The sequence below is a fragment of the Scyliorhinus torazame genome, chromosome 2 (assembly GCF_047496885.1).
Source record: "Scyliorhinus torazame isolate Kashiwa2021f chromosome 2, sScyTor2.1, whole genome shotgun sequence".
Lineage (NCBI taxonomy): Eukaryota > Metazoa > Chordata > Chondrichthyes > Carcharhiniformes > Scyliorhinidae > Scyliorhinus > Scyliorhinus torazame.
In genome coordinates, this window is record NC_092708.1 from 272,372,215 (window position 1) to 272,399,653 (window position 27,439).

At 50.4% G+C, this 27,439-nt stretch overlaps 1 protein-coding gene across 1 annotated transcript; it reads right to left on the reverse strand.

Moving 5' to 3' along the window:
• Positions 1-1,578: 1,578 nt before the first annotated feature.
• LOC140407881 (photoreceptor outer segment membrane glycoprotein 2-like) lies at positions 1,579-26,978 on the reverse strand. The gene is made up of 3 exons (XM_072495100.1): positions 26,301-26,978; positions 4,845-5,091; positions 1,579-2,158 (listed from the first exon to the last, which is right to left on the reverse strand). The coding sequence occupies exons 1-3, from the start codon at positions 26,879-26,881 to the stop codon at positions 1,892-1,894; spliced, it is 1,095 nt and encodes a 364-aa protein (XP_072351201.1). The 5' UTR covers positions 26,882-26,978; the 3' UTR covers positions 1,579-1,891.
• Positions 26,979-27,439: the final 461 nt, after the last annotated feature.

Here is a 27,439-nt window from a genome sequence, read left to right on the forward strand (position 1 = left end):
GGGACCCATTTGTACCAACCGCCCAACCTTCGGGACCCACGCCGGCTGACCTTCGCGACCCACGCCGGCCGACCTTCGCGATCCATGCCGGCTTACCTGCGCGACCCACCATTTTCTCTTACCTTGTTTGCTGCTGACAAAAATGGAGGAAATGGTTTTGGGTCCCTTTGGCCTTCGTACACGCTCCTCCAATGGAACCTGTTGGATGAAGGTGAAGCCTTCCGGTGATGGAAAGTATGGAGTCTCCATCTGTCCAAAGTTCTGAATTTTTTTCCTGTAAAATTTTATCAAATAAAACCCCCCCGAACTTGTAAAAAAAATAAAATGAATAAAATAAATGAAAAAAATAAAAATTAAATGAATAAAATAAATGAATAAATTAATAAAAACCACTACAGAACTTGTAAAACAAAAAGCTGCAACCATTAAAAAAAATAGCGGGCGCACTGCGCATGCGTTCCTGATCATCGTGCACGCATGCGCAATGCGGGCAAATGTTTATTTTTAACATGTTCGCGGCCGCTTGCAGCCGGCGTTATGAAAAGCCGGCTGCTGCGTGGGCATTTGCGCGATAGGGAGCGCCGCGGACAATGGCTCCGCGACCCTCCCGACACCCACCCGCGACCCACCTGTGGGTCGTGCCCCCGACGTTGAAGAACACTGGGCTAGGAGAGTGGGCAAAGAAATGGCAGATGGAAAACGAAGTGGAAAAGTGTGCGGTTAAGCACTTTGGAAGGAGGAATGGAGGCATAGACTATTTTCTAAATGGGGAAATGCTTAGGAAATCAGAAGCACAAAGGGACTTGGGAGTCCTTGTTCACGATTCTCTTAAGGTTAACGTGCAGGTTCAGTCAGCAGTTAGGAAGGCAAATGCAATGTTAGCATTCATGTCGTGAGAGCTAGAACACAAGACCAGGGATGTACTTCTGAGGCTGCATAAGGCTCTGGTCAGACCCCATTTGGTTTACTGTGAGAGAGGTTTTGGGCCCCGTATCTAAGGAACGATGTGTTGGCCTTGGAAAGAGTCCAGAGGAGGTTCACAAGAATGATCCCTGGAATGAAGAGCTTATTATGAGGAGCGGTTGAGGATGGGTCTGTATTTGTTGGAGTTTAGAAGGATGAGGGGGGATCTTACTGAAGCTTACAGAATACTGAGAGGCCTGGATAGAGTAGCCATGGCGAGGATGTTTCCACTAATAGGAAAAACTAAAACCCGAGGGCACAGCCTCAGACTGAAGGGACGATATTTTCAAACTGAGGTGATGAGGAATTTCTTCTCCAGAGGGTGGCGGATCTGGGGAACTCTTTGCCGCAGAAGGCTGTGGAGGCCAAATCACTGAGTGTCTGTAAGACAGAGATAGATAGGTTCTTGGTTCATAAGGGGATCAGGGTTTATGGGGAGAAGGCAGGAGAATGGGGATGAGAAAATATCAGCCATGATTGAATGGCGGAGCAGACTCGATGGGCCACATGGCCTAATTCTGCTCCTATGTCTGATGGTCTTAAGATACATGACCCACCGCATCCATGAAAAATGACAATAGATTCACATGGAAATAACAATATCTTACGAAGGACTATAATGGTCAGTTTTTAATAATCAAATATTAGATCTGGTTCAATCATTTCCCAATCAGGGAGTGCTAAAAAATATCTACTGAAAATAACAAAATGTCCCACAATATCTGGGATGAATTCAACATCTACTGAAGTGTGCCACACAGAAATGTGACTTTACTTAACTATTGTATATTGCATAATGATGACTGCTTTGTTAGAACGTTTACCCTTTCGCAACTGTGTTGTGATCTCACTCTGAAACACGTCGACAGACATTCATGTAATTCTAAAACCCAGAAGAGCCAAGGAGGAAGTTGATAGTCTGTTGGTCTTAACTGGTAGTGGGGAGGGTTTGAAGAGGAACATTGTCAGGTCCATATGCAGCTGTTTTAACATCTTTATTGTGATCTTCCATTCCCGAGATGGTCGATATCTGATCGACCTTGTGCAGGCTGTTGATGATATTGAAATTTGTTTGGGCTTTTTCTACAAAGTTGTTCTCCAGTAGCCAGCCCTCTGTCTCACACTCAGGATCACCTTGAAGGAGGACATTTTCCATTGCAGTCTGGAGATATCGGACACCGGTGAGGACTGAAATCTACAGCCAAGCAGAAATGTTTTTTTTACTATAGTAAGATAGAACAACTTATTTATATAACATCATGACCTCCGCACATCCCAAAGTGTTTCTCGGGCTGGGCATACCTGACAAACCTGCTTCAAAATTTGAAATAGGTGGCTGAAGTAGTGAAGGGGTAGGTGACTGTCTGCAAATGTTTTTATTTGGACTTCCAGAAGGCATTTGATAAAGTCCCACATAAGAGACTGTTAGCTAAAGTTAAAGCTCATGGAATTGAAGGCAAATTATTGACCTATAAATTACTATATAAAATTACAATATAATTTGTCTGTTTAGAGATTGACAGATGTCTAAATGTCAGTCACGTAAAGGGATATAGAGATAATGTGGGAATAAATGATTGAAGTGGATGATCAGCTGTGAACATATTGAATGGCGGGGCAGACTCAATGGGCTGAATGGCCTCCTCCTGCTCCCGTGTTCCTACAAAGAAGCGTTGATGCAGTCGGTGAAAGGGCACACCCTGGCAAATGGAGTTCATTGAAGGCAAAGTTGAGGTCATCCACATTGGACCCAAAAAGGATAGAACAAAATATTTTTGGAATAGAATCATAGAATTTACGGTGCAGAAGGAGGCCATTCAGCCCATCGAGTCTACATTGGCTCTTGAAAGAGCACCCTACCTAAGCCCACACCTCCACCCTTTTTATTATGGCCAGTCCACCTAACCTGCACATCTTTGGACTGTGGGAGGAAACCGGAGCACCCGGAGGAAACCCACGCAGACACGGAGAGAAAGTGAAAACTCCACACAGACAGTGACCCGAGGCTGGAATTCAACCCGGGTCCCTGGAGCTGTGAGGCAGCAGTGCTAACCACTGAGCCACCGTGTTGCCCAATGATGGAAAGCAAGAAACAGCGGAGATCCAGACTTGGGGGCCCAGATGTACAAATATCAATTAAGATGGACTGGTCCAGACAATAATCAAAAACAGCTCATGGAATTTTGATCTTTAGATCTAAATGAAAGACTACTTGGGGGTAGAAGCCATGCTTCGGGTATTTGAAGGTAAACCCTGGTTAGACCACACAGTGAGTAGCTGTGTGAATCACATCTTAGGAATGATACAGGGAGCGCTACACTGTCAGAGGGTCAGTACTTAGGGGGTGCTGCACTGTTGGAGGGGCAGTATTGAGGGAGTGCTACACTGTCAGAGGGTCAGTACTTAGGGGGTGCTGCACTGACAGAGGGTGAGGACTGAGGGAGTGCTGCACTGTTGGAGGGGCAGTACTGAGGGAGTGCTGCACTGTTGGAGGGGCAGTACTGAGGGGGTGCTGCACTGACAGAGGGTGAGGACTGAGGGAGTGCTGCACTGTCAGAGGGGCAGTACTTAGGGGGTGCTGCACTGTCAGAGGGTCAGTACTGAGGGAGTGCTGCACTGTTGGAGGGGCAGTACTGAGGGGGTGCTGCACTGACAGAGGGTGAGGACTGAGGGAGTGCTGCACTGTCAGAGGGGCAGTACTGAGGGAGTGCTGCACTGTCAGAGGGGCAGTACTGAGGGAGTGCTGCACTGTCAGAGGGTCAGTACTTAGGGGGTGCTGCACTGACAGAGGGTGAGGACTGAGGGAGTGCTGCACTGTTGGAGGGGCAGTACTGAGGGGGTGCTGCACTGTTGGAGGGGCAGTACTGAGGGGGTGCTGCACTGTCACAGGGTCAGTACTGAGAGAGTGCTGCACTGTCACAGGGTCAATACTGAGGGAGTGCTGCACTGTCAGAGGGTCAGTACTTAGGGGGTGCTGCACTGTCAGAGGGTGAGGACTGAGGGAGTGCTGCACTGTTGGAGGGGCAGTACTGAGGGGGTGCTGCACTATCAGAGGTTGAGTAGTGAGGGAGTGCCGCACTGTCAGAGGGTGAGTACTGAAGTAGTGCTGCACTGTCACAGGGTCAGTACTGAGGGAGTGCTGCACTGTCAGAGGCTCAGTATTGAGGGGGTGCTGCACTGTCAGAGGGTGAGTACTGAGGGAGTGCCACACTGTCAGAGGGTGAGTACTGAAGGAGTGCTGCACACTCAGAGGGTCAGTACTGAGGGAGTGCTGCACTATCACAGGGTCAGTACTGAGGGAGTGCTGCACTGTCAGAGGGTCAGGACTGAGGGAGTGCTGCACTGTCAGAGGGTCAGTACTGAGGGAGTGCTCCACTGTCAGAGGGTCAGTACTGAGGGAGTGCTGCACTGTCAGAGGGTCAGGACTGAGGGAGTGCTGCACTGTCAGAGGGTCAGTATTGAGGGGGTACTGCACTGTCAGAGGGTCAGTACTGAGGGGATGCTGCACTGTCAGAGAGTCAGTAGTGAGGGAGGCTGCATATGAACCTGGGTCCCTGGCGCTGTGAGGCAGCAGTGCTAGCCACTTTGCCCCTGTGCCGCCCACAATTGCATGACATCATCAGAGATGACATCTTCAGCCATTTGTGGAGACAAACAGGCGGTCTAACATTGCAGCCTGTAGCAATTGTTCTCTTAAGGTGTCCCTGTTCAGCTACAAGGCTGCGAGTGCGGAAACACTGATACACAACAGAACCCAGCAGCCACAGCTGGTGTCTGAAACTCATAAGAATATATTAAAATTTAATAAGTTTCTAGTTGATGCAATCAGCAAACACTGTGGATGGAAAGGCGATGTTGCTTAATTAACTCCATAGATTTACCTCAAAAAGCCAAATGATGAGCACAGAGAGTCCAATGGACTGCATAATCTGGGTATAATAATCCAATAGTGCCTGTTTGCAGCCCGTTGTCCAATGGTTGGTCTCTTCTGTCAGGTAGTCATAGTTATAATGAGCTGAGTAGTTGGCGAGTTGGTGCTGGATACAAGGGCGGGGTGAGTTGAGGTTGCAGCAGCTGAAAGGAATACCGTCCAGCAAATACTTCCCATCCACGTTACTCTTCAAATGGCTGCAATCACAAAACGGCTGGCATGTAAACCTATCTCCTGGACATTATTCACCACTGAAGTCAACTCACGTCACCCAAGGGATAGAGGTCATTGACCCTGTTGCCTTCTTTACTTTGGTGTGAATCACAAGCTGTTTCTTATATCGATCAAATGACCACACAACCAATATGTTAGCTCAAAAACACAGTTTATTAATAACACAAGACTTGTATCTCAATGCAATAACACACGCGGCTCCGTACTAAACTACACCAACTATACTTAACTTTGAGTGACCGGCGCTGTGCGAGATAAGGCCTTTATCCGGGTCCAAATGGTCGGTTTGGAAGTTGTTGGGTTTGTCTCAGCTGGGCTCGTCCTTCAGGAATGGTCGCGGGTCCTTGAACTTGGTTGTTCTGCTGCAGTTGGCCGCACACAAGCCGGTCCCAAAAGAGACCGATCTCTCGTGCGCAGGGCTTTTCATCCTTCATCTCTTTCGCGCCCTTTTGGGCGGTCTTTACTCCAGGTCCAATGGATCGATAGGGTTTTCGATCACCCTCATCAATCTCAGCCAATTAGGGGCAGATACCTCGATAGCTGGGCAGGTCCTAGGTATCATTGTCCCAGGCACGTAGGGCTTTCCAAATAAGGGGGGGTGGCGCCGGTTAGTCTGCTACTGTTGTAGCTCCTTGATTCAAACTCTATTGTCCTGGGGGAAATGGTGATCGACTCTTAATGGATACAAGTTTCAGCCAAGTCTGGTTTCTTTGCGCAATACACAGAGGTTGTGTACCTGTCTGTGTCCCAAATTGACCACAATTCCCATGGTCCTTTGCAGGTGGACATTTTACATGGCTACAACCCTTACAGCAGAGAACGAGTTATTTGGTCCTTTGTGCCCGTGCTGACTGTTTGAAAGAGCTATCCAATTCCCCAACTGCTCCGACAGAGCCCTACAAATTATTCCCTTTCAAGTATCTTGCCAAATCCCTTTTGAAAATCATTATTGAATGTGCTCTTTCAGAAAGTGCATTCCAGATTATAACAATTCACTGGTGTGGTGAATGTATTCACCTAATGCAAGTATGATACTGTAACCTATGACCTGTGACCTGGAAGTGGTGATACGAGCTGCTTCCAGATACTGTACTGTAACCCCGGTGGGCTCCGCCTCTGGCTCCGCCCTCACCAGGGCCATATATAGACTGGCCGCCTGTGGGCGGCATTCATCTGTACAACCGACTCTAGCTAGGCAAGTTCATGATTAATAAAGCCTAATGTTCACTCGCTCTCTCTGCCTCTCGGTGAATTGAAGGTACATCAATTTATTAATCATAGACAGCACTATGGAAGCTGCTCTAAAGCCAGACAGGCTCGCACTCAACGCCCGCGAGTCCGAAGCCAAGGAGATATTCGAACATTGGCTTTGATGCTTCGAGGCCTACCCCAACTCCTCCACAATGCCTCCCACGGAAACTCTCAAGCTGCGACTCCTCCACGCTCGGGTGAGCCATCGAATCTCAGTAATGATCGAGAAAGCAGCCACGTACAAGGCGGCGATCGCAACCCTCAAGGCACACTTCATGAAGCCCGTAAATGAGGTGTTCGCCAGACATCTCCTCACTACTCGCCGTCAACGCACCGGAGAATCGCTGGACGAGTATCTGGAAACCCTGACTCTACTCGCGAGGAACTGCAGCTATCGAGATGTAACGGTGGAGGAATACATGAACTCACAGATCCGGGACACCTACGTAGCGGGGGTCCGCTCGAACTACATCAGGCAGCGCCTGCTGGAAAACAGGACCTCCGACCTGCGGGACTCGGTAAAGCTAGCTATCTCGCTAGAGGTGGCCTACCAGAACCTCAGTGCGTTCCCCACGGACTCCTCGTAAACACCCTCGTCACGGTCCCCGTCGGACCCAACTACGTCGCAGGCCTGCGCCACGCGTCTGCCAGCCCAGCCCAGGGAACCGCAGTGCTATTTCTGCGGCCAGGGCCAACACCCACGACAGCATTGCCCAGCCCGCACAGCGATGTGCAGTGACTGTGGGAAAAAGGGACACTTCGCCAGAGTCTGTCTGGGCCGACCTAAGGCTCAGAAATCGAAAACGCACCAGGCCCGGCCCATGGACTCGCAGCCCCACAGACCCCGCAATGTGGCTGCGTGCCTGCCCGGAACGCCCCCGTCAGATGCGTCATCAGCATCGTGCGACTCGTGGGGGCCGCCATCTTGGTCGCCGGCCCCAACACCGACCAACACGTTCGACTCATGGGGGCCGCCAATTTGGCCACTGGCTCCGGCACCAACCAACACATGCGACCGATGGGGGCGGCCATCTTGGTCATCACCTTCGCCCCAGCCCGACATGTGCGACTCATGGGGGCCGCCATCTTGCGATTCCACCGACCACACAGGCTACCCGCAGCTGGGCGCAGTCACTCTTGACCAGTCGCAACCGAAACAGCTGAAGAACCCCATGATGGTCGTCCGGATCAACGGGCACGAGACCCCCTGTCTTTTCGATTCCGGGAGCATGGAGAGCTTTGTCCACCCCGACACGGTAAGGCGCTGCTCCCTTCACACTTACCCAGCCTCCCAAACAATCTCCCTTGCCTCCGGGTCCCATTTGGTTCAGATGCGGGGGTATTGTATCGCCAATCTCGCGATGCAGGGCGCAGAATACGCTCGTTTTAAGCTCTACGTCCTCCCCCACCTCTGCGCCCCCCCCTACTGCTCAATGTAATCACCGAAGCCTGACCTTACAGTTCGGCGGACCCTTGCCCCCCCTCACGGTGTGCAGCCTCACGACCCTCAAGGTCTCCCCCCCTTCACTCTTTGGATTGGATTGGATTGGATTTGTTTATTGTCACGTGTACCGAGGTACAGTGAAAAGTATTTTTCTGCGAGCAGCTCAACAGATCATTAAGTACATGAGAAGAAAAGGGAATAAAAGAAAATACATAATAGGGCAACACAACATATACAATGTAACTACATAAGCACTGGCATTGGATGTAGCATACAGGGTGTAGTGTTAATGAGGTCAGTCCATAAGAGGGTCATTTAGGAGTCTGGTGACAGTGGGGAAGAAGCTGTTTTTGAGTCTGTTCGTGCGTGTTCTCAGACTTCTGTATCTCCTGCCCGATGGAAGAAGTTGAAACCTCACTCCTGACTGTAAGCCCATCGCCACCAGGAGCAGGCGGTACAGTTCGCTAGACATGACGTTTATCAAGTCGGAGGTCCAGCGCCTGTTGAGTGAAGGGATCATCGAGGCCAGCAACAGCCCCTGGAGAGCACAAGTGGTGGTTGTCCGGACCGGGGAAAAGAATCGGATGTTAGTGGACTACAGCCAGACAATTAACCGGTTCACCCAACTGGATGCGTACCCCCTCCCCCGCATAGCGGAGATGGTCAACCAGATCGCACAGTACCGGGTGTTCACAACGGTCGATCTGAAGTCGGCCTACCACCAGCTCCCGATCTGCCCAGGAGAGCACCACTACACTGCCTTTGAAGCAGCCGGCCGACTCTTCCACTTCCTCAGAGTCCCCTTTGGTGTCACTAACGGGGTCTCGTCTTTCAGAGAATGATGGACCGAATGGTGGACCAGTACGGTTTGCGGACTACATACCTGTACTTGGACAATGTGACCCTCTGCGGCCATGATCAGCAGGACCATGACGCCAACCTTCAGAGGTTCCTCCAGGCTGCCCAATCCCTCAATCTCACATACAACAAAGAAAAGTGCGTCTTCCGTACTACCCGATTAGCCATCCTTGGCTACGTCGTGGAGAACGGAGTCCTAGGGCCCGACCCCGACCGTATGCGCCCCTCACAGAACATCACCCTCCCCACAGCCTCAAGGCCCTAAAACGATGCCTGGGGCTGTTCTCATACTATGCCCAGTAGGTCCCCAACTATGCGGACAAAGCCCACCCACTTATTCAAACCACCAGTTTTCCCCTGACGGATGAGGCCCGCTCGGCCTTCAGCCACATCAAGGCCGACATCCCCAAGGCCGCAATGCACGCGGTGGATGAGTCCGTCCCCTTTCAGGTAGAGAGCCATGCATCAGACGTCGCACTGGCCGCCACACTCAACCAGGCGGGCAGGCCAGTAGCATTCTTCTTTAGGACCCTCCACGCTTCCGAAATTTGACACCCCTCAGTTGAGAAGGAAGCACAAGCCAGAGTGGAAACTGTGCGGCACTGGAGGCACTACCAAGCCGGTAGGAGGTTCACCCTCGTCACCGACCAGTGGTCGGTCGCCTTCATGTTTGACAAAGCACAATGGGGCAAAATAAAAAATGACAAAATCTTAAGGTGGAGGATCGAACTCTCTCCCTACAATTACAATATCAAGTATCGTCCTGGGAAGCTCAACGAGCCCCCAGATGCCCTGTCCCGCAGCACATGCGCCAGCACGCAAGATGACCGACTTCGGGCTATCCACAATGACCTCTGCCATCCGGGGGTCATCCAGCTTACCCACTTCTTTAAGGCCCGCAATCTGCCCTTCTCCACCGAGGAGGTCAAGGCAATGACCAGGGACTTGCGCGGAGTGCAAACCGCACTTCTACCGGCCAGACAAGGCCTGCCTGGTAAAGGCCTCCCAGCCCTTTCAGCACCTAAGCATTGACTTCAAAGGGCACCTCCCCTCCACCAACCATAATATATACTTCCTCACCGTCATCGATGAGTACTCCCGCTTCCTCTTCGCTGTCCCCTGCCCCGACATGACCTCGGCCACTGTAATAAAGGCACTGCACAGCATCTTCACACTGTTCGGTTTTCCTGCCTATGTCCACAGCGACCGGGACACATTGTTCATGAGCGATGAACTACGTCAGTACCTGCTCAGCAAAGGCATCGCCTCGAGCAGGTCTACGAGCTATAACCCGCAGGGAAACGGGCAGGTGGAGAGGGAGAACACAACGGTATGGAAACCGTTCTTCTGGCCCTCAGGTCTAGAAGTCTCCCGATCCCCCGCTGGCAGGAGGTCCTTCCCGACGCCCTCCACTCCATCAGATCAGTCCTCTGCACAGCCACGAACGAGACCCCTCACGATCATTTACATAGAACATAGAAAATACAGCACAGAACAGGCCCTTCGGCCCACGATGTTGTGCCGAACCTTTGTCCTAGATTAATCATAGATTATCACTGAATTTACAGTGCAGAAGGAGGCCATTCGGCCCTTTGAGTCTGCACCAGCTCTTGGAAAGAGCACCATACCCAAACTCAACACCTCCACCCAACACCAAGGGCAATTTGGACATTAAGGGCAATTTATCATTGGCCAATTCACCTAACCCGCACATCTTTGGACTGTGGGAGGAAACCGGAGCACCCGGAGGAAACCCACGCAGACACGGGGAGGACGTGCAGACTCCGCACAGACAATGACCCAAGCCGGAATCGAACCTGGGACCATGGAGCTGTGAAGCAATTGCGCTATCCACAATGCTACCGTGCTGCCCATTTGTTTATCTTCCCCAGGAAGTCCATCTCCGGGGTCTCGCTTCCATCTTGGCTGTCAACGCCAGGACCTGTCCTTCTCCGGAGGCACATGAGGAGCCATAAGACCGACTCCCTGGTCGAGAGGGTCCAGCTGCTCCACGCCAGCCCCCAGTACGCCTACATCGCGCACCAGGACAGACGGCAAGATACGGTCTCCCTATGGGACCTGGCGTCAGCTGGTTCCCCTGCCAACGTGCCCCCCTCCCCGCTGCCCGCCACCACCCCCAGCGCTCCATACGCTCCCCTGGGTCTTCTGTATTGTCCCGTACTGACACTGCAGCCACCCATCACCCCCCTGCCTACCCCCACACCCCAACCGTCCCCGACACGCCGGACTGAGGCTCAAGCTCCAGACACAACGCTCCTGGAGTCACCACCTGCAATAACCATGCCCGCTGCACCGCCAGAGCTAAGGAGGTCGAAGAGAACGATCCGGCCTCAAGATAGACTGAATATGTAATGACCCCACGTCACCCCCGCTGGACTTGGTTTTTTTAACAGGGGATGAATGTGGTGAATGTATTCACCCAATGTATGTATGATACTGTAACCTATGACCTTTGACTCTTTGAAAGAGCTATCCAATTCCCCAACCGCTCCGACAGAGCCCTACAAATTATTCCCTTTCAAGTATCTTGCCAAATCCCTTTTGAAAATCATTATTGAATGTGCTCTTTCAGAAAGTGCATTCCAGATTATAACAATTCACTGGTGTGGCGAATGTATTCACCTAATGCAAATATGATACTGTAACCTATGACCTGGAAGTGGTGATACGGGATCAGAAGGATGGGCGACCTGTTTATAGACGGGAGAGGTTGGGTTACCCCCGGGAAATGCGTTCAGGTATATGCAAGTGAGGGCGTTTGTGAGGCGGCAGGTGAGGGAATTCCCGTTGCTCCCGACACAGGGGATTCAGGACAGGGTGATTTCGGGTGTATGGGTCGGAGAAGGCAAAGTTTCGGCGATATATCAGGAGATGAAAGAAGAGGGGGAGGCTTCGGTAGAGGAGTAGAAGGGCAAGTGGGAGGAGGAGTTGGGGGAGGAGATTGAAGAGGGTATGTGGGCTGATGCCCTGAGTAGGGTTAATTCCTCTTCCTCATGTGCCAGGCTCAGCCTGATACAGTTTAAGGTAATTCACAGAGCGCATATGACAGGGGCGAGGCTGAGTAGGTTCTTTGGGATGGAGGACAGATGCGGCAGGTGCTCGGGAAGCCCGGCAAATCATGCCCACATGTTCTGGTTGTGCCCGGCACTAGATGGGTTCGGGAGGGGTTTCGCGAAGACTATGTCCAAGGTGGTGAAAGTCCAGGTCAAGCCAAGTTGGGGGCTGGCATTATTTGGGGTGGCGGATGAGCCGGGAGTGCAGGAGGCGAAAGAGGCCGGTATTCTGGCCTTTGCGTCCCTGGTAGCCCGGCGGAGGATCTTGCTCATGTGGAAGGACGTGAAGCCCCCAGTGTGGAAGCCTGGATAAATGACATGGCAGAGTTCATTAAGCTGGAGAGGATAAAGTTTGCCTTGAGAGGGTCTGCGCAGGGGTTCATCAGGCGGGGGAGGGGAGGGAAGGGGGCTGTCTCTTTCGGGGGGGGGGGTATTTGGGCGGGTGGGGGAGGGGATTTTCCCTCGGGGTACTTGTAAAAAAGCATATGGGAGGGTTATTACGTGCGGGAGAAACCCATTGTATAAGTTCTGTAGTATGTTTGATTGATATGGTTATGTTCTGTTCTGTTTTTTTCTCTTTCTCTTTTCTGTTACGGGGTGGGGGTTTAATTGGTTGAAAATTTTTGTTGGAAAAACTTTGAATAAACATATTTTTTTTAAAAAGGAAGTGGTGATACGAGCTGCTTCCAGGTACTGTACTGTAACCCCGGTGGGCTCCGCCTCTGGCTCCGCCCTCACCGGGGCCATATATAGACCGGCCGCCTGTGGGCGGCATTCATCTGTACAACCGACTCTGGCTAGGCAAGTTCATGATTAATAAAGCCTAATGTTCACTCACTCTCTCTGCCTCTCGGTGAATTGAAGGTATGTCAACTGGGTAATCTCGTATTTGGCACTTTTCAAAATTAAATGTTCGTTCTGTGGTAATCTGCCACTGGAAACTGTTTTTCCCCAATTTTATTTGTCAAAACCTTTCATAATTGTGAACACCAAAAATTCTATTTAGATTAAGTAACATAGTACACAGAGAGAACAAGCCTGAAGGGAACAAGGCCAGAGAGCCACTGATAAAAGCTATGGGCCTGAGATAGTTCAGGGGTGGATACCCACAGGACACACATCAGGAAACAAGGTTAAAAAAAACAAAAAAGGGTTTCAGCACAGGGAAGATGTTGATTGTTGAGTAACGGTGAGTTTTTGGTTATAGGGTTTCTTTAGTTTACCGCTGTACCTGCTGATGCTGATCCACCCGGAGCCAGGAAAAGTTGTGCATCTGCACTCAGTGCCTCCAGCATCACTGGTGCATGTGCAGTTCCTCACATTGATGAGCCAGTGTCTGTGTGGATTTGCTCCTGAATGAAGTTACATTACTCACTGCTGGCAGTTCAGGGAGCCTTCCTGCCCACCATTGGCCCACACTCCCAGTCACCTCTCGCTCACACTGCAACCCCCCACTCCATCACATGACTCTTCTCCCTTTCCAATCACAAATAAAACTTTTAGTTCTTGTCCAAACATGGAGGAAAAAGGGTTTCAAACTCCACTAAACAATAACTTCTCCAGTTTTAATAACTTGAAATAAGGCACTTTTATATCGCTTGATCTTGTAGATTTGAGCAAATCATTCCTCAACGTCCCGCCATCTTTGAAGCTACCCGGGAAAGTGCACCCACAGCAGTTGCAGTGTAAGCAAACTCAGTCTTAATTTATTTCTGTTATGTTTAGTTAACAGCCCTGTGGAGTGCACATCCTGTTCCATGCAAGAACCTCTCGTGTCCTGGACAACCACATGTGCAGGATGCGTCACTAGTTGGAGCAGCTGGAACTCAAAGTTTGGACCTTGAACAACAGCTGGCATCACTGGTGCATCTATGAGGCTGAAAGCTGCTTGACGAGCAGGAGATGGTCATCCAACAGCTCAAGAGTGAGTGGGTAGAGAGGGAATGAGTGTCAAAGTCAAAGCAAGCAGATAGATCAGGTGTACCCTGAATGTACCTGACTTTCCAACCAGTTTTCCATCCGAATACTGGTGACAGCAATGGTTTCTCTGGGACATGCGACCAGTGCCAAGCAGCACACCTGGTTCAGCTAGGGGTGGGGTGGGGAGAGAAAGCGTAGCGATACTAACAGACAAGTATTTCTGTGACGCAGAATGAATCAACGATGGTATTTTGTTTCCCTGGTGCCAGGGTCAAGGTGCCACTGAGTGGTTCCAGGACATTCTGAAGGGGGAAGGTGAACAGTCAGAGGTTGTGGACCATATCAATTTGAATGACATATGGACCACAACCTCTAGCTATGTAGGAAGAGGGATGAAGTCCTGCACGCAGATTCTAGACAGCTAGGAAGAAAGCTAACAAATAGGAACTCAAAGGTAGCAATCTCCACTACCATGTGCTGCTGAGCATTGAATCAGGAGGATAGAGCAAATGGGAATGCAGTTAGAGAGATGGTTCAGGAGGGAGGGTTTAGGTTCCTAGGGAATTGGGGCCAGACCTGAGAGGAGAGGAGACCTATACAGAGACTGGACAAATGTACTTGTGGGTCAATTTGCTATAAGGATTTGAACTAACTTGGCAGGGCTGGGGGAACTAGGATGTAGCATTAGAGAGGGGGGGGCACGGTGGCCTGGCCCACGATCGGGGCCCACCGATCTGCGGGCGGGCCTGTTCCGTGGGGGCACTTCTTTCTTCTGCGCTGGCCCCTGTAGGTCTCCGCCATGGTCGTCGCGGAGAAGAGAACCCGTGCATGCTCCAAAATACGCCGGCCAGTCTGCGCATGTGCGGAATCATGACGGCCGTTCCGCACATGTGCGAGATCACGGGGTCCCTTCGGCACATGCGTGATCTTGCGCTGTCCCTTCGGCGCTGGCTGGAGCGCCGCCAAACCCTCCGCCGTCCACACAAAAAAAAATTCCACACTTTCGGGGTCTGTTGACGCTGGAGTGGTTGCCGCCGGTTTTCCCATCGGTGTGGGGACTTAGTCCCCAGAAGGGAGAATCCCGGCCAAGGTGTTCAGGAAGAAATGGAAGGAAAGAAAGGAGGAGGGGTGGCAGTAATGATTAAGATGGATAAGACAGTGCTGGAGAGAGAGAAAGCTCTTGAGAGGCAGGGATGGGGCGGGGTCAAGGACAGAATCTATTTGGTTAGTGCTAAGAAACATTAAAGGTAGCTTTTCATTTTGAAAAAGTATGCAATTATTTATTTTCTAATTAAGGGTGTGGTGGTGAAACCCACACAAGCACGGGGAGAATGTGCAAAGGTAGCATTAACTGACGGGTGTATTCTATAGGCTGCCAAAGAGTGAGAAAGATAGAGAGGAGGAAATCTGTAGGGAAATTATGGAGAGGTGCAAAAGCTTCAGAGTAGTTATATTAGGACTTGTTATTTGAATATAGACTGAGATAGTAATGGTGTAAATGGCAAAGAGGGGGAAGAGTTTCTGAAGTGTGTTTCGGAGAATTTTCTAGGTCAGTATGTCTGTCTCTCAGCCAACAACGAAGGAGACATTGCTGGATCTCGTTCTGCAGAATGAGGTGGGTCCAGTAGGGGAACATTTAAGCAACAGTGGTCATAACATGTCAGATGGGGAACATTTAGGAAACAGTGAGCATAGTATCATAAAGTTTATGTTAGCTAAGAAAAAGGAGGATCAATGTAAAGTAAAAATACAAAATTGAAGGAGGGCTAATTTCATTAAAATGATAAAAGATTTGGCCAGATAAATTGGAATCAAAGTTTGGCAGGCGGAACTGAACGGCTCAATGGTCTGCTTTTAAATATAAGATGATTCAGGTATATTCTCACAAGGGGGAAGATAGGACAACCAAATTAGAGCTTCCTGGATGAGATAGAAAGATGAGGCAGAAAAGGGGTGCACATAACAGATGTCAGGTTGATAATATAAATGAAAACCAGGCTAAATAAACAAAGTACAGAGGGAAAGTGAAAAAGGAAACCAGGAAAGACTTTGAGAAGAGATTGGCAGTTAACATAAAAGAGAATCAAAATGCTGTGGTAGTCACCACTAGTGGCATATTATATGTATTATGGCACTGCCCGTATATTAAGGGTACAACGGTAAATCCCTGCCTGCTGGCTCCGCCCAGTAGGGAGCGTATAAATGTGTGTGCTCTCCGATGCTGCAGCCATTCTGGTTCCAACTGCAGGAGGCACAACACCTTGCTCAATAAAGCCTTGATTGTTACACCATTCTCGTCTTGTGGTAATTGACGGTGCATCAATTTATTGTGCAAGACTTTTAAAACGATGATCTCCGCATCAAGCCTGATCGCCTGCAGCTGAGCCCTCAAGCAGCAAACGTGACGTCCACCTTTGACCACTGGCTAGCCTGCTTTGAAAGCTACCTCAGGACAGCCGCTGAAGAACCCTCAGACTCGCAAAAGCTCCAAGTCCTCTATTCACGGGTGAGCCCTGACATTTTTCCCCTCATCCGGGATGCGCACACCTACTCCGAAGCGATGGAGCTCCTGAAGGGACATTACGTTCGACCAGTGAATCAGGTATATGCCAGGCACCTCCTGGCCACCAGACAGCAACTTCGCGGGGAGTCTCTGGATGATTTCTGGCGTGCCCTGCACATCCTAGGTAGGAACTGTGACTGCCAGGCAGTTTCGGCAGTCCAGCACACCAAACTTTTAATTAGAGACGCTCACGTCACGGGCATGATGTCTGTGTACGTCCGCCAGCGGCTACTGGAAGAGCGTACCGCTCAATCTTGCGGGAACTAGGCAGCTCGCTAATTCGTTAGAAGTGGCGTCCCGTAACGTTCAGTCCTATGCCCCCGACCGCGTGGCACCCTCGTGGGCATCATGGGCCCCACCAGCTGCCGACTCCAGCTCACCGCAAGCCTGCGCCGCGCGGCAGCCAGCCGAGTCTGGGGGGCCTAAGTGTTATTTTTGCGGGCAAAACAAACACTCCAGGCAGCGCTGCCCGGCGCGGAGTGCCACCTGCAACGGGTGTGGGAAGAAAGGACACTTCGCTGCTGTTTGCCAGGCCGGGTCGGTCGCCGCTGTTTCCAGGCCAGGCGTTCCTACACCCCCCACGTGCGACCCAGGGGCGCTGCTATTTTCCCCTTCGCAAACCACGTGTGGCCCGTGGGCGCCGCCATCTTCCTCACCGCAAGCCACGTGCAGCCCATGGGCGCTGCCATCTTTGATGCCGCCCATCATGTGCGCCCCGTGGGCGCCGCCATCTTTGATGCTGCCCATCATGTGCGCCCCGTGGGCGCCGCCATCTTCGGCGCCATTTTGGACGGCGCCTCAGGACCCCTACTCGTCTGGCTGTTCATCACCTGCCGCTACCTCTTCCACCGCTGACCAGCCCGGGACCTCCCAGCATCTGCTACAGCTCGCCTCTATCACCCTAGATCAGTCCCAGCCCCGCAACCTCGCGACCGCGACGACGACGGTGAAGATCGATGGGCACGAGACGACCTGCTACTTTGACTCCGGGAGCACCGAGAACTTCATCCAACCCACGACTGTAAGGCGCTGGTCCCTCCCGGTCACCCAGAAAATCTCTCTGGCCTCCGGATCCCATTCCGTGGAAATCCGGGGGTACTGCATCGCGACCCTCACCGTCCAAGGCGTAGAGTTCAGCAACTTCCGGCTCTACGTCCTCCCCCACCTCTGCGCTGCCCTGTTACTCGGCCTGGATTTTCAGTGCCATCTCCAAAGCCTAACTTTAAAATTCGGCGGACCCCTACCCCCCCTCACCGTGTGAGGCCTCACGACCCTTAAGGTCGACCACCTTCTCTGTTTGCAAACCTCACCCCGGATTGCAAACCCGTCGCCACCAGGAGCAGACGGTACAGCGCCCAGGACAGGACCTTGATCAGGTCTGAGGTCCAACGGCTTCTGTGGGAAGGGGTCATTGAGGCCAGCAACAGCAGCTGGAGAGCTCAAGTGGTGGTAGTGAAGACGGGGAGAAGCACAGGATGGTCATTGACTACAGTCAGACCATTAATCGGTACACGCAGCTCGATGCGTACCCCCTCCCACGCATATCTGACATGGTCAATCAGATTGCGCAGTATCGAGTCTTGTCCACAGTGGACTTGAAGTCCGTCTACCACCAGCTCCCCATCCGCCCGGAGGACTGCCAATACGCTGCGTTCGAAGCAGATGGCCGCCTCTATCACTTCCTTACGGTTCCCTTCGGCGTCAGTAATGGGGTCTCGGTCTTCCAGCGAGAGATGGACCGAATGGTTGACCGGTACGGACTGCGGGCCACCTTCCCGTACCTAGATAACATCACCATCTGCAGCCACGATCTGCAGGACCACGACGCAAATCTCCAAAAATTCCTACAGACCTCCAAACTCCTTAAACTCACATACAATAAGGAGAAATGCGTGTTCCGCACCAACCACTTAGCCATCCTTGGCTATGTCATGGAAAATGGAGTCCTAGGGCCCAACCCTGATCGTATGCGCCCCCTCCTGGAACTCCCTCTCCCCCACTGCCCCAAGGCCCTGAAACGATGCCTGAGGTTTTTCTCCTATTACGCTCAGTGGGTCCCTAATTATGCGGACAAGGCCCTCCCACTCATTCAGTCCACAGTTTTCCCCCTGGCGGCTGAGGCCGCCAGGCCTTCAACCGCATCAAGGCAGACATCGCCAAGGCCATGATGCACGCGGTTGACGAGTCCCTCCCCTTTCAGGTGGAGAGCGATGCATTGGACGTAGCTCTGGCTGCCACCCTCAACCAGGCGGGCAGGCCCGTGGCTTTCTTTTCCCGCACCCTCCATGCCTCCAAAATTCGGCACTCCTCTGTCGAAAAGAAGGCCCAAGCCTTTGTGGAAGCTGTGCGACATTGGAGGCATTACCTGGCCGGCAGGAGATTCACTCTCCTCACTGACCATCGGTCGGTTGCCTTTAATAATACACAGCGGGGCAAGATCAAAAATGACGAGATCTTGAGGTGGAGGATCGAGCTCTCCACCTATAATTATGAGATCTTGTATTGTCCAGGTAAGCTCAACGAGCCCCCTGATGCCCTATCCCGCGGTACATGTGCCAGCGCACATGTGGACCAACTGCGGGCTCTCCACTATGACCTCTGCCACCCAGGGGTCACTTGGTTCTTCCATTTTATCAAGGCCCGCAACCTTCCCTGCTCCATTTGGAGGTCAGGACCGTCACCAGAGACTGCTAAGTCTGCGCAGAGTGTAAGCCGCACTTCTACCGGCCAGATCGAGAGCACCTGGTGGAGGCCTCCTCAGGAAGTCCACCTCCGGGGTCTCGCTCCCAACATGGCTGACAGTTCCTCGATCCGTCCTCCTCCGGAAGCATGTGCGGACCCATAAGTCGGACCCCTAGGTCGAAAAGGTCCACCTCTTACATGCAAACCAGCAGTACACCTACATGGCACCCGCTGGATCCCCACCCACGATCCACGACCTGACACCACCCACCCCCCTCCCCCCGGTTGCCTCATTCACCCCTGCGCCACTCATCCTCCCTCCAGCGAACCTCACCGCAGCCCCACCCTAGCAGGATCCGTCCTCCCACTGGATCCACTCAGGGATGACGAAAATGAGGACAACATGCCCCCGGAGTCGCAGGTGACCAAGTTGGCTCCCACATCACCACCAGGACTGAGGCGATCGCAGAGGGTCAAGGCCCCTGACAGACTTAACTTGTAGTGTTTCCAGCCACCCCCGCTGGACTCTTTTTTTAACAGTGGGTGAATGTGGTAGTCACCACTAGTGGCATGGTATATGTATTACGGCACTGCCAGTATATTACAGGTACAACGGCAAATCGCTGCCTGCTGGCTCCGCCCAGCAGGTGCGTATAAATGTGTGTGCTCTCCTGTGCTGCAGCCATTCTGGTTCCAGCTACAGGAGGCACAACATCTTGGTTGATTGTTTCACCATTCTCGTCTTGTGGTAATTGACGGTGCATCAAATGCCATGCATAAGCAAATACATAGTAAAAGGGTATGAAGAGGAGAGATGGGGCCAATTAGGAAATCCATTCATTAAGGTGAAAGAAATGAAAGTTGCCATATTCCCAGAGGATGCCTTCACCTTTGAAAGAGAGCTGACAGGTGGTGATTTAACCCAATGGTCACCACACCTCAGGTGAAGGGCAAGGTTGAGATGGTGGGGCCTTCATGGACAACCTCAGCTTGTACAGGAATTGAACGCACCCTGTTGGCATTGCTCCACATCACGAACCAGCCATCCAGCCTTCTGAGCTAACCGAACCCCAATGAGGTAGAGGGAGTATGACTGGGGTACTAACTGAGTATTTTGCATCTATCGTAACCAAGGAAGCAGATGCTGTCAAATTCATAGTAAAAAAAGTTAGTTGAGATACTGGATGGGCTAAGAATTGATAAAGGAATATATTAGAAAGTTTGAACATAGAACATAGAACATTACAGCGCAGTACAGGCCCTTCGGCCCTCGATGTTGTGCTGACCTGTGTAACCACTCTAAAGCCCATCTACACTATTCCCTTATCTCCATATGTGTATCCAATGACCATTTGAATGCCCTGAGTGTTGGCGAGTCCACTACTGTTGCAGGCAGGGCATTCCACACCCTTACTACCCTCTGAGTAAAGAACCTACCTCTGACATCTGTCCTATATCTATCTCCCCTCAATTTAAAGCTATGTCCCCTCGTGCTAGACATCACCATCCGAGGAAAAAGGCTCTCACTGTCCACCCTATCTAATCCTCTGATCATCTTGTATGCCTCAATTAAGCTACCTCTTAACCTTCTTCTTTCTAAAGATTGTACATCCTATCTCTTATAAACCTTTCCAACACTTTGCCCACAACAGAAGTAAGGCTATCTGCTCTATAGTTACCGGGGTTGTCCCCGAACAGGCGCCGGAATGTGGCGACTAGGGGCTTTTCACAGTAATTCATTGAAGCCTACTCGTGACAATAAGCGATTTTAATTTCATTTCATACTCCCCTTCTTGAACAAGGGGACAACATTTGCTATCCTCCAGTCTTCTGGCACTATTCTTGTAGACAAAGATGACTTACAGATCAAAGCCAAGGGCTCAGCAATCTCCTCCCTAGCTTCCCAGAGAATCCTAGGATAAATCCCATCCAGCCCAGGGGACTTATCTATTATCACACTTTCCAGAATTGCTAACACCTCCTCCTTATGAACCTCATGCCCTTCTAGTCTAGTAGCCTGTATCTCAGTATTCTCCTCGACAACGTTGTCTTTTTCCTGTGTGAATACTGACGAAAAATATTCATTTAGCACCTCTCCTATCTCCTCAGAAAGCTTTAGGGTTATCCTTGATCCTACCTGCCAAATACTTCTCATGTCCCCTCCTGGCTCTTCTTAGCTCTCTCTTTAGGTCCTTCCTAGCTAACTTGTAACTCTCGAGTGCCCAATCTTTACATAAGCCTCCTTCTTCCTCTTGACACGTGTTTTAACTGCTTTAGTAAACTACGGTTCCCTTCCTCGACCACTTCCTCCCTGCTTGACAGGTACATACTTATCAAGGACACGCAGTAGCTGTTCCTTGAACAAGCTCCACATTTCCATTGTGCCCATCCCCTGCAGTTTTCCTCTCCATCCAATGCATCCTACGTTTTGCCTCATCGCATCATAATTGTCTTTCCCCCAGATATAACTCTTGCCCTGCGGTATATACCTATCCCTTTCCATCACTAAAGTAAACATAATCGAATCGTGGTCACTATCATCAAAGTGCTCACCTCCAAATCTAACACCTGTCCTGGTTCATTACCGAGTACCAAATCCAATATGGCTTCGCCTCTCGTTGGCCTATCTACATACTGTGTCAGGAAACCCTCCTGCACACATTGGACAAAAACGGACCCATCTAAAGTATTCGAACTATAGCGTTTCCAGTCAATATTTGGAAAGTTAATGTCCCCCATAACAACTACTCTGTTACTTTCGCTCCTATCCAGAATCATCTTTGCAATCCTTTCCTCTACATCTCTGGAATTTTTCGGAGGCCTATAGAAAACCCCTAACAGGGTGACCTCTCCTTTCCTGTTTCTAACCTCAGCCCATACCACCTCAGTAGACGAGTCCTCATCAAACGTCCTTTCTGGCACCATAATACTGTCCTTGACTAACAATGCCACCCCTCCCCCTCTTTTACCACCTTCCCTGACCTTACTGAAATATCTAAACCCCGGCACCTGCAACAACCATTCCTGTCCCTGCTCTATCCATGTCTCCGAAATGACCACAACATCGAAGTCCCAGGTACCAACCCATGCCGCAAGTTCATCCACCTTATTCCGGATGCTCCTGGCATTGAAGTAGACACACTTTAAGCCACCTTCCTGCCTGCCGGTACACTCCTGCAACTTTGAAACTCATGACCTCACTACTCTCAACCTCCTGTATACTGGAGCTACATTTCAGGTTCCCAATCCCCTGCTGAACTAGTTTAAACCCTCCCAAGAGCATTAGAAAATTTCCCCCCAGGATATTGGTACCCCTCTGGTCCAGGTGTAGACCGTCCTGTTTGTAGAGGTCCCACCTACCCCAGAATGAGCCCCAATTATCCAGGAATCTGAAACCCTCCCCCCCCCCCCCCCCCAACAGTATCCAAAGCGGTATACGTGTTACTAAGGGGAACGACCACAGGGGATCCCTGTACTGACTGCTTCCTCCCAGCCCCTCTCACCGTCACCCATCTATCTTTATTCTTCGGAGTTACTACATCCCTGAAGCTTCTATCTATGACTACCTCTGCCTCCCGAATGATCTGAAGTTCATCCAGCTCCAGTTCTCTAACGTGGTTTCTGAGGAGCTGGAGATGGGTGCACTTCCCACAGATGAAATCAGCAGGGACGCAGGCGGCGTCCCTCACCTCAAACATTCTGCAGGAGGAACATTGTACTGCCTTCCCTGCCATCCCCTCTAGATAAAACAAGAAAAAGAAAGGAAGAGCTTACCTGATATTCACTCAACCACTTAGGTTAGAGGAGGTGGAAGGGTGGGTGACACTACAAGTGTCGTGTCTCGGGTTTAGCAACCGCCCAACGTATATACCGGTACGAACAAATCTTCCCAGAAATCCCCAAGGCCGACTTCCTGCAACTGTAAAGGTAAGTTTTTAAAGTTACACTTACCTTCCCGACAGGCCCCTGGACACTGACACCGCCGAAAATCTGAAGGCTGCTTCTCCTGCAAGGTAAGTTTTTAAAGTTAACCTTACCTTCCCGTCAGGCCCCTGGACACTGCTCCCACCAAAACTTGGCTGTACTTAAAGTTGATGAGTCACCAGGCCCAGGTGGAATGCAGAGGGAAGTAGGTGTGGAAATTACAAAGGCATTGACCACAGACTTCCAATCTTCCTTAGATGGAGGGGCCAGAGGACTGGACAAAGGGCTGTAAACAACTAAAGGTGGATCCGGTTAATCTCAGCATTGGGAAAGCTTTTAGAAATGATAATCTGGGACAAAATTGACAATCAAACAAGTGTGAATTAATTAAAGAAATTCAACATGGATTTGTTAAAGGCATGTTTAAATAACTTGATTGAGATTATTGATAAGGGGTAACAGAGATGATTGATGATAGTAATGCATTATGAGGGTCATGGTGTACATGGACTTCCAAAATAACATTTGAAAAAGTGCCATGAACATATTTAGGTTGTGTGGGTGAGACCCACGCAGACACAGGGAGAATGTGCAAACTCCACATGAACAGTGATACAGGGCTGGGTACTCACAGGTCCTTGGCGCCGTATGGCAGCAATGCTAACCACTGCGCCACCATGCTGCCCCAGGGGAATATTCCATCACACTCTTGATTTGTGCCATGTAGATTATGGACAAGCTTTGGGGAGTCAGGAGGTGAGTTACTCACTGCGGGAATCCCAACCTCTGACCCGCTCTTGTATGCACTGTATTTATATGGCTGGTCCAGTTCAGTTTTTGGTCAATGGTAACCTCCAGAATGTGAAAATGGTTCCAGGAATGAGGGACCATAGTTACATGGATAGGTTGGAGAAGCTTGGGGTGTTCTCATTAGAGAAGAAAATGTTGACAGGAAATATCAATGGAGATATTTAAAATTATGAGGTGTCTCACCAGTGTGGATAGAGAGGAGCTCACCTTGGTGAAAGGATTGAGCACTAAAGGACACCAACTTAAGGTGTTTAGCAAAAGAGGAACTGGTGCCATGAGGAAAAACATTTTTGTGCAGAGAGTGGTTAGGATCTGGAATGCACTACCTGAGAGTGTGGTAGAGACAGAGTTGATTGTCTCTTTTGTAAGATAATTGGATAAGCATCTAAAAAGAAAAACCTTTAGGGGTACAGGGGAAAGGCCGGTGAGCAGGACTAGCTGAATTGCTCTTACAGTACAGACACAATGGGTGCGATTCTCCGAGCCCCGCGCTGGGCCGGAGAATCGCTGCAACCGCGCCACGACACCCTGACGCCGGCGCGCCATTCTCCGAGGTGCGGAGAATCGGCGCCATTTGCGCTGGCGCGTTTGACATGGCGCCTGCTGCGGGCTGCTGGAATCGGCGGGGCCGCCGATTCTCCGGCCCGGATGGGCCGTGCGGATACAACAGAGTCCCGCCGCCGCCGTTCACCCCTGGTCGCTGCCGGCGGGAACTCTGTGCGAAGAGTCGGGGGGGCGGCCTGTGGGGCGGGGAAAAACTCTCCTTCTCCGGGGGGAGGGCCTCCGATGGGGTCTGGCCCATGATCGGGGCCCACCAATCGGCGGGCTGGCCTCTCCTCCCCCAGGCCTACTTTGTTGCGTGGCCAGCCCCTGAACCCCGACGCCATGTTGAGTCGGGGCCGGCTGCGTTGAAGAAGTCCCCCGCGCATGCACAGGGTGGCGCGGCCTAACTGCGCATGCGTGGGTTGGTGCGGCACCCATTTGGCGCCGGGAAGGGAGGCTGGAGCGGCGTGAACCACTCCAGCGTCGTGCTGGCCCCCTGTGGGGGACAGAATCGATCGTCCCCGTGCCCGTTTCGCGCCGTCGTTAAACTCAACGGCGTTCACGACAGCGTGAACACTTCATCTCCATTTTGGAGAATCGCCCCCAATGAGTCACTTGGCCTCTTTCTGTGCTGCAACCATTCTATTGTTTTATGATTCTAATTTGGAGGATTAAATGATCAATGATACCAAAATAGATATTCAAGATTGTGCTATTTATGGTATTCTGTCTTTCCATATTAGTCCTCCAAACGTGCATCATCTCACACTTGTCTGTTTTGAACCAAGTTTCTACCCATTTCACCACCTTGCCCACGTCACCTGCAACTATCTTCATCACTGTCTGCTACTTTGCTAAATTTTGTAATATCTGCAAACTTTATAGTGCTACTTCCCATACCCCGGTTCTAAGTTGTATGCTAAGACAGAAACGTGTAATGGACCCAAAATGATCCTTGGGAATTACAACTATTCCAGCCTGAAAAGCATCCAACCCATCACCAACATCTACTTCCTGTTAATGAAGAAATTTTGTATTAATACCATCACTTTTTCCTTGCTTAGTTGGGCTACTATCTCCTTTGTGGTGATTTGTGGAATTCCTTCCATCTTTTGCACCACTTTGATCTCCTTCTCTGTGAGCTCATCAAATAATTTTAAGTTAGTTGGACACAATTTGCCTTTAACAAATTCATGCTGGGTTGATTAACCCAGTCCTTTCCAAATGAAAGTTTAATTATTTTTCACTGATAATATTTTCCAATAACTTCTCTCTGCCTGGAGCTTCCTGGTTTATCTCTCTCCCCTTATTTTTTTTCCAATTAAGGGGCAATTTAGCATGGCCAATCCCGGCACATCTTTGAGTTTGGGGGCAAGCACGGGGAGAACAAACTCCACACGGACAGTGACCTGAGGCTGGGATCAAATCCAGGTCCTTGGCATCATGAGGAAGCAGTGCTAACCATTGCGCCACTGTGCTCAGACTCTCTCCCCTATCTTGAATAGTATTTTTTTAAATTCGCTCTTGGGATGTGGGTGTGACAGGCTGGGCCAGCATTGTGCCCATTCCAAATTGCCCTTGAACTGAGTGGCTTCCTAGGCTATTTTAGTGGGGTCAACCGCATCACTGTGTGGGTCTGGAGTCACATGTAGGCCAGACTGGGTAAGGACGGTAGATTTCCTTCCCTGAAGGATATTAGTGAACCAGATGACTTTTTACAACAATCAGCAATGGTCATCATTCGACTTTTAATTCCAGATTTTTATTGAATTCAAATTTCACCATCTGCAGTGGTGGGATTCGAACCTGGGAGCCGCAGGGCATTACCTTGGGTCTCTGTATTACTAATCCAATGACAATACCACCACGCCACACCACTCTTCCAGTCCCCCAGCACTAATCCTTTATCCAATGAGGATTGAAAGATTGTGACGAATGCCTTTGCTATTTCGACCTTTGCTCCTTTCAACAACCTAGGATACATTCTATCTGAACCAGGAGAGATTAACAGAAGGTGGAAATTGTGATTCTCAAATTTTCCTGAGTTGAAATCTATATTTTGAATCTCCAAGTGTTTTGCCCCTGTATTTCCTTTCTACTTACTCCTGAACATCTTTTGAGTTCAAGTCCAAATAGCGAGTGCTGATCCACTGGATCTCAAACCAGTCTCTGAATCCGTTGTTCCCGCAGCAACGGTACTCGAACTGCAGCTCGTCCATGGTCTTCTTCATGAAGCACCAGCCTGGGGTATCAGTGTCCTTGTAAAAGCTCATGGCTTGCTTGAGGCCCAGATGGAGAGAGTCCTCCAGCGTGCCTCTCATTGTGTAGCACATCAAGGCCCCAACAAGGATGCAGAAAGTGAAGAAAAAGGTGCAGATGATGTAAGGAAGTATGACCAGTCTCCAACGGGTGAACCTGTTGTTGTCTGAACAATCGTGACAGATCTTGCCCCCGAGGAAGTTGATGCCGCAGGCAATTGCTCCCACAGCAATCAGCATGTTTGGCACAGAATCCGTCCCTTGGCTGGCCATCACTTCGCTGTGTTTCCTGATCTCAATTTTCAGAAGAACTCCCAAGCTGATCAGAACCAGACCCATCACCACTGAAACCCAGTTTAAGATCCACAACAGTTGGGCCAGTTTGTTCCTTTTGCTCTTGGTGAATTTTACTCTGAGAACTGCCATGTGGTTGAGACAATATGTTAGCTGCCAGGTTCTGAGTGTAAATGGGTCAAGAGATCGGATCACAGAATCACAGGGGACTCCGTCCCAGGGAGATGGGATCACAAGTGACTCGATGCTTCCCCTGGGAAAGACAAATTCATTACTCACAATATTTCCAATGTCTAGAACTTTTTTTCCATGAAGACATGTGTAATTCTCAACTTTTCTAGATGCTCCTTGAATTTTAGATTAGTAATTTTATACATAAAATATACACTCTTTTGTAAAGTAAAGCCAGCAAATGCTGGAAAAGGCACAGCAATTGTGGAGACAGAGGCTGAGTTGACATTTCAGATTGACAACCTTCATTCAGGACTGGAGGAGGTCTGAGGTATAATACCAAAAGGGGTGAAAAAGCAAGGGCCAAAGGGGCACACATATAGAAATAAAAGATGGCTGCAGAGGTGGTGTAAATAGGTGTGGCAGACAGTAAAGTGGAAAGGAAGAAAGGAACAGCTAACAAGGCTGATAGAAAGGGTTGTTGAGACCATGAATGTGGCAGGGAAAGGTGGGTAGATC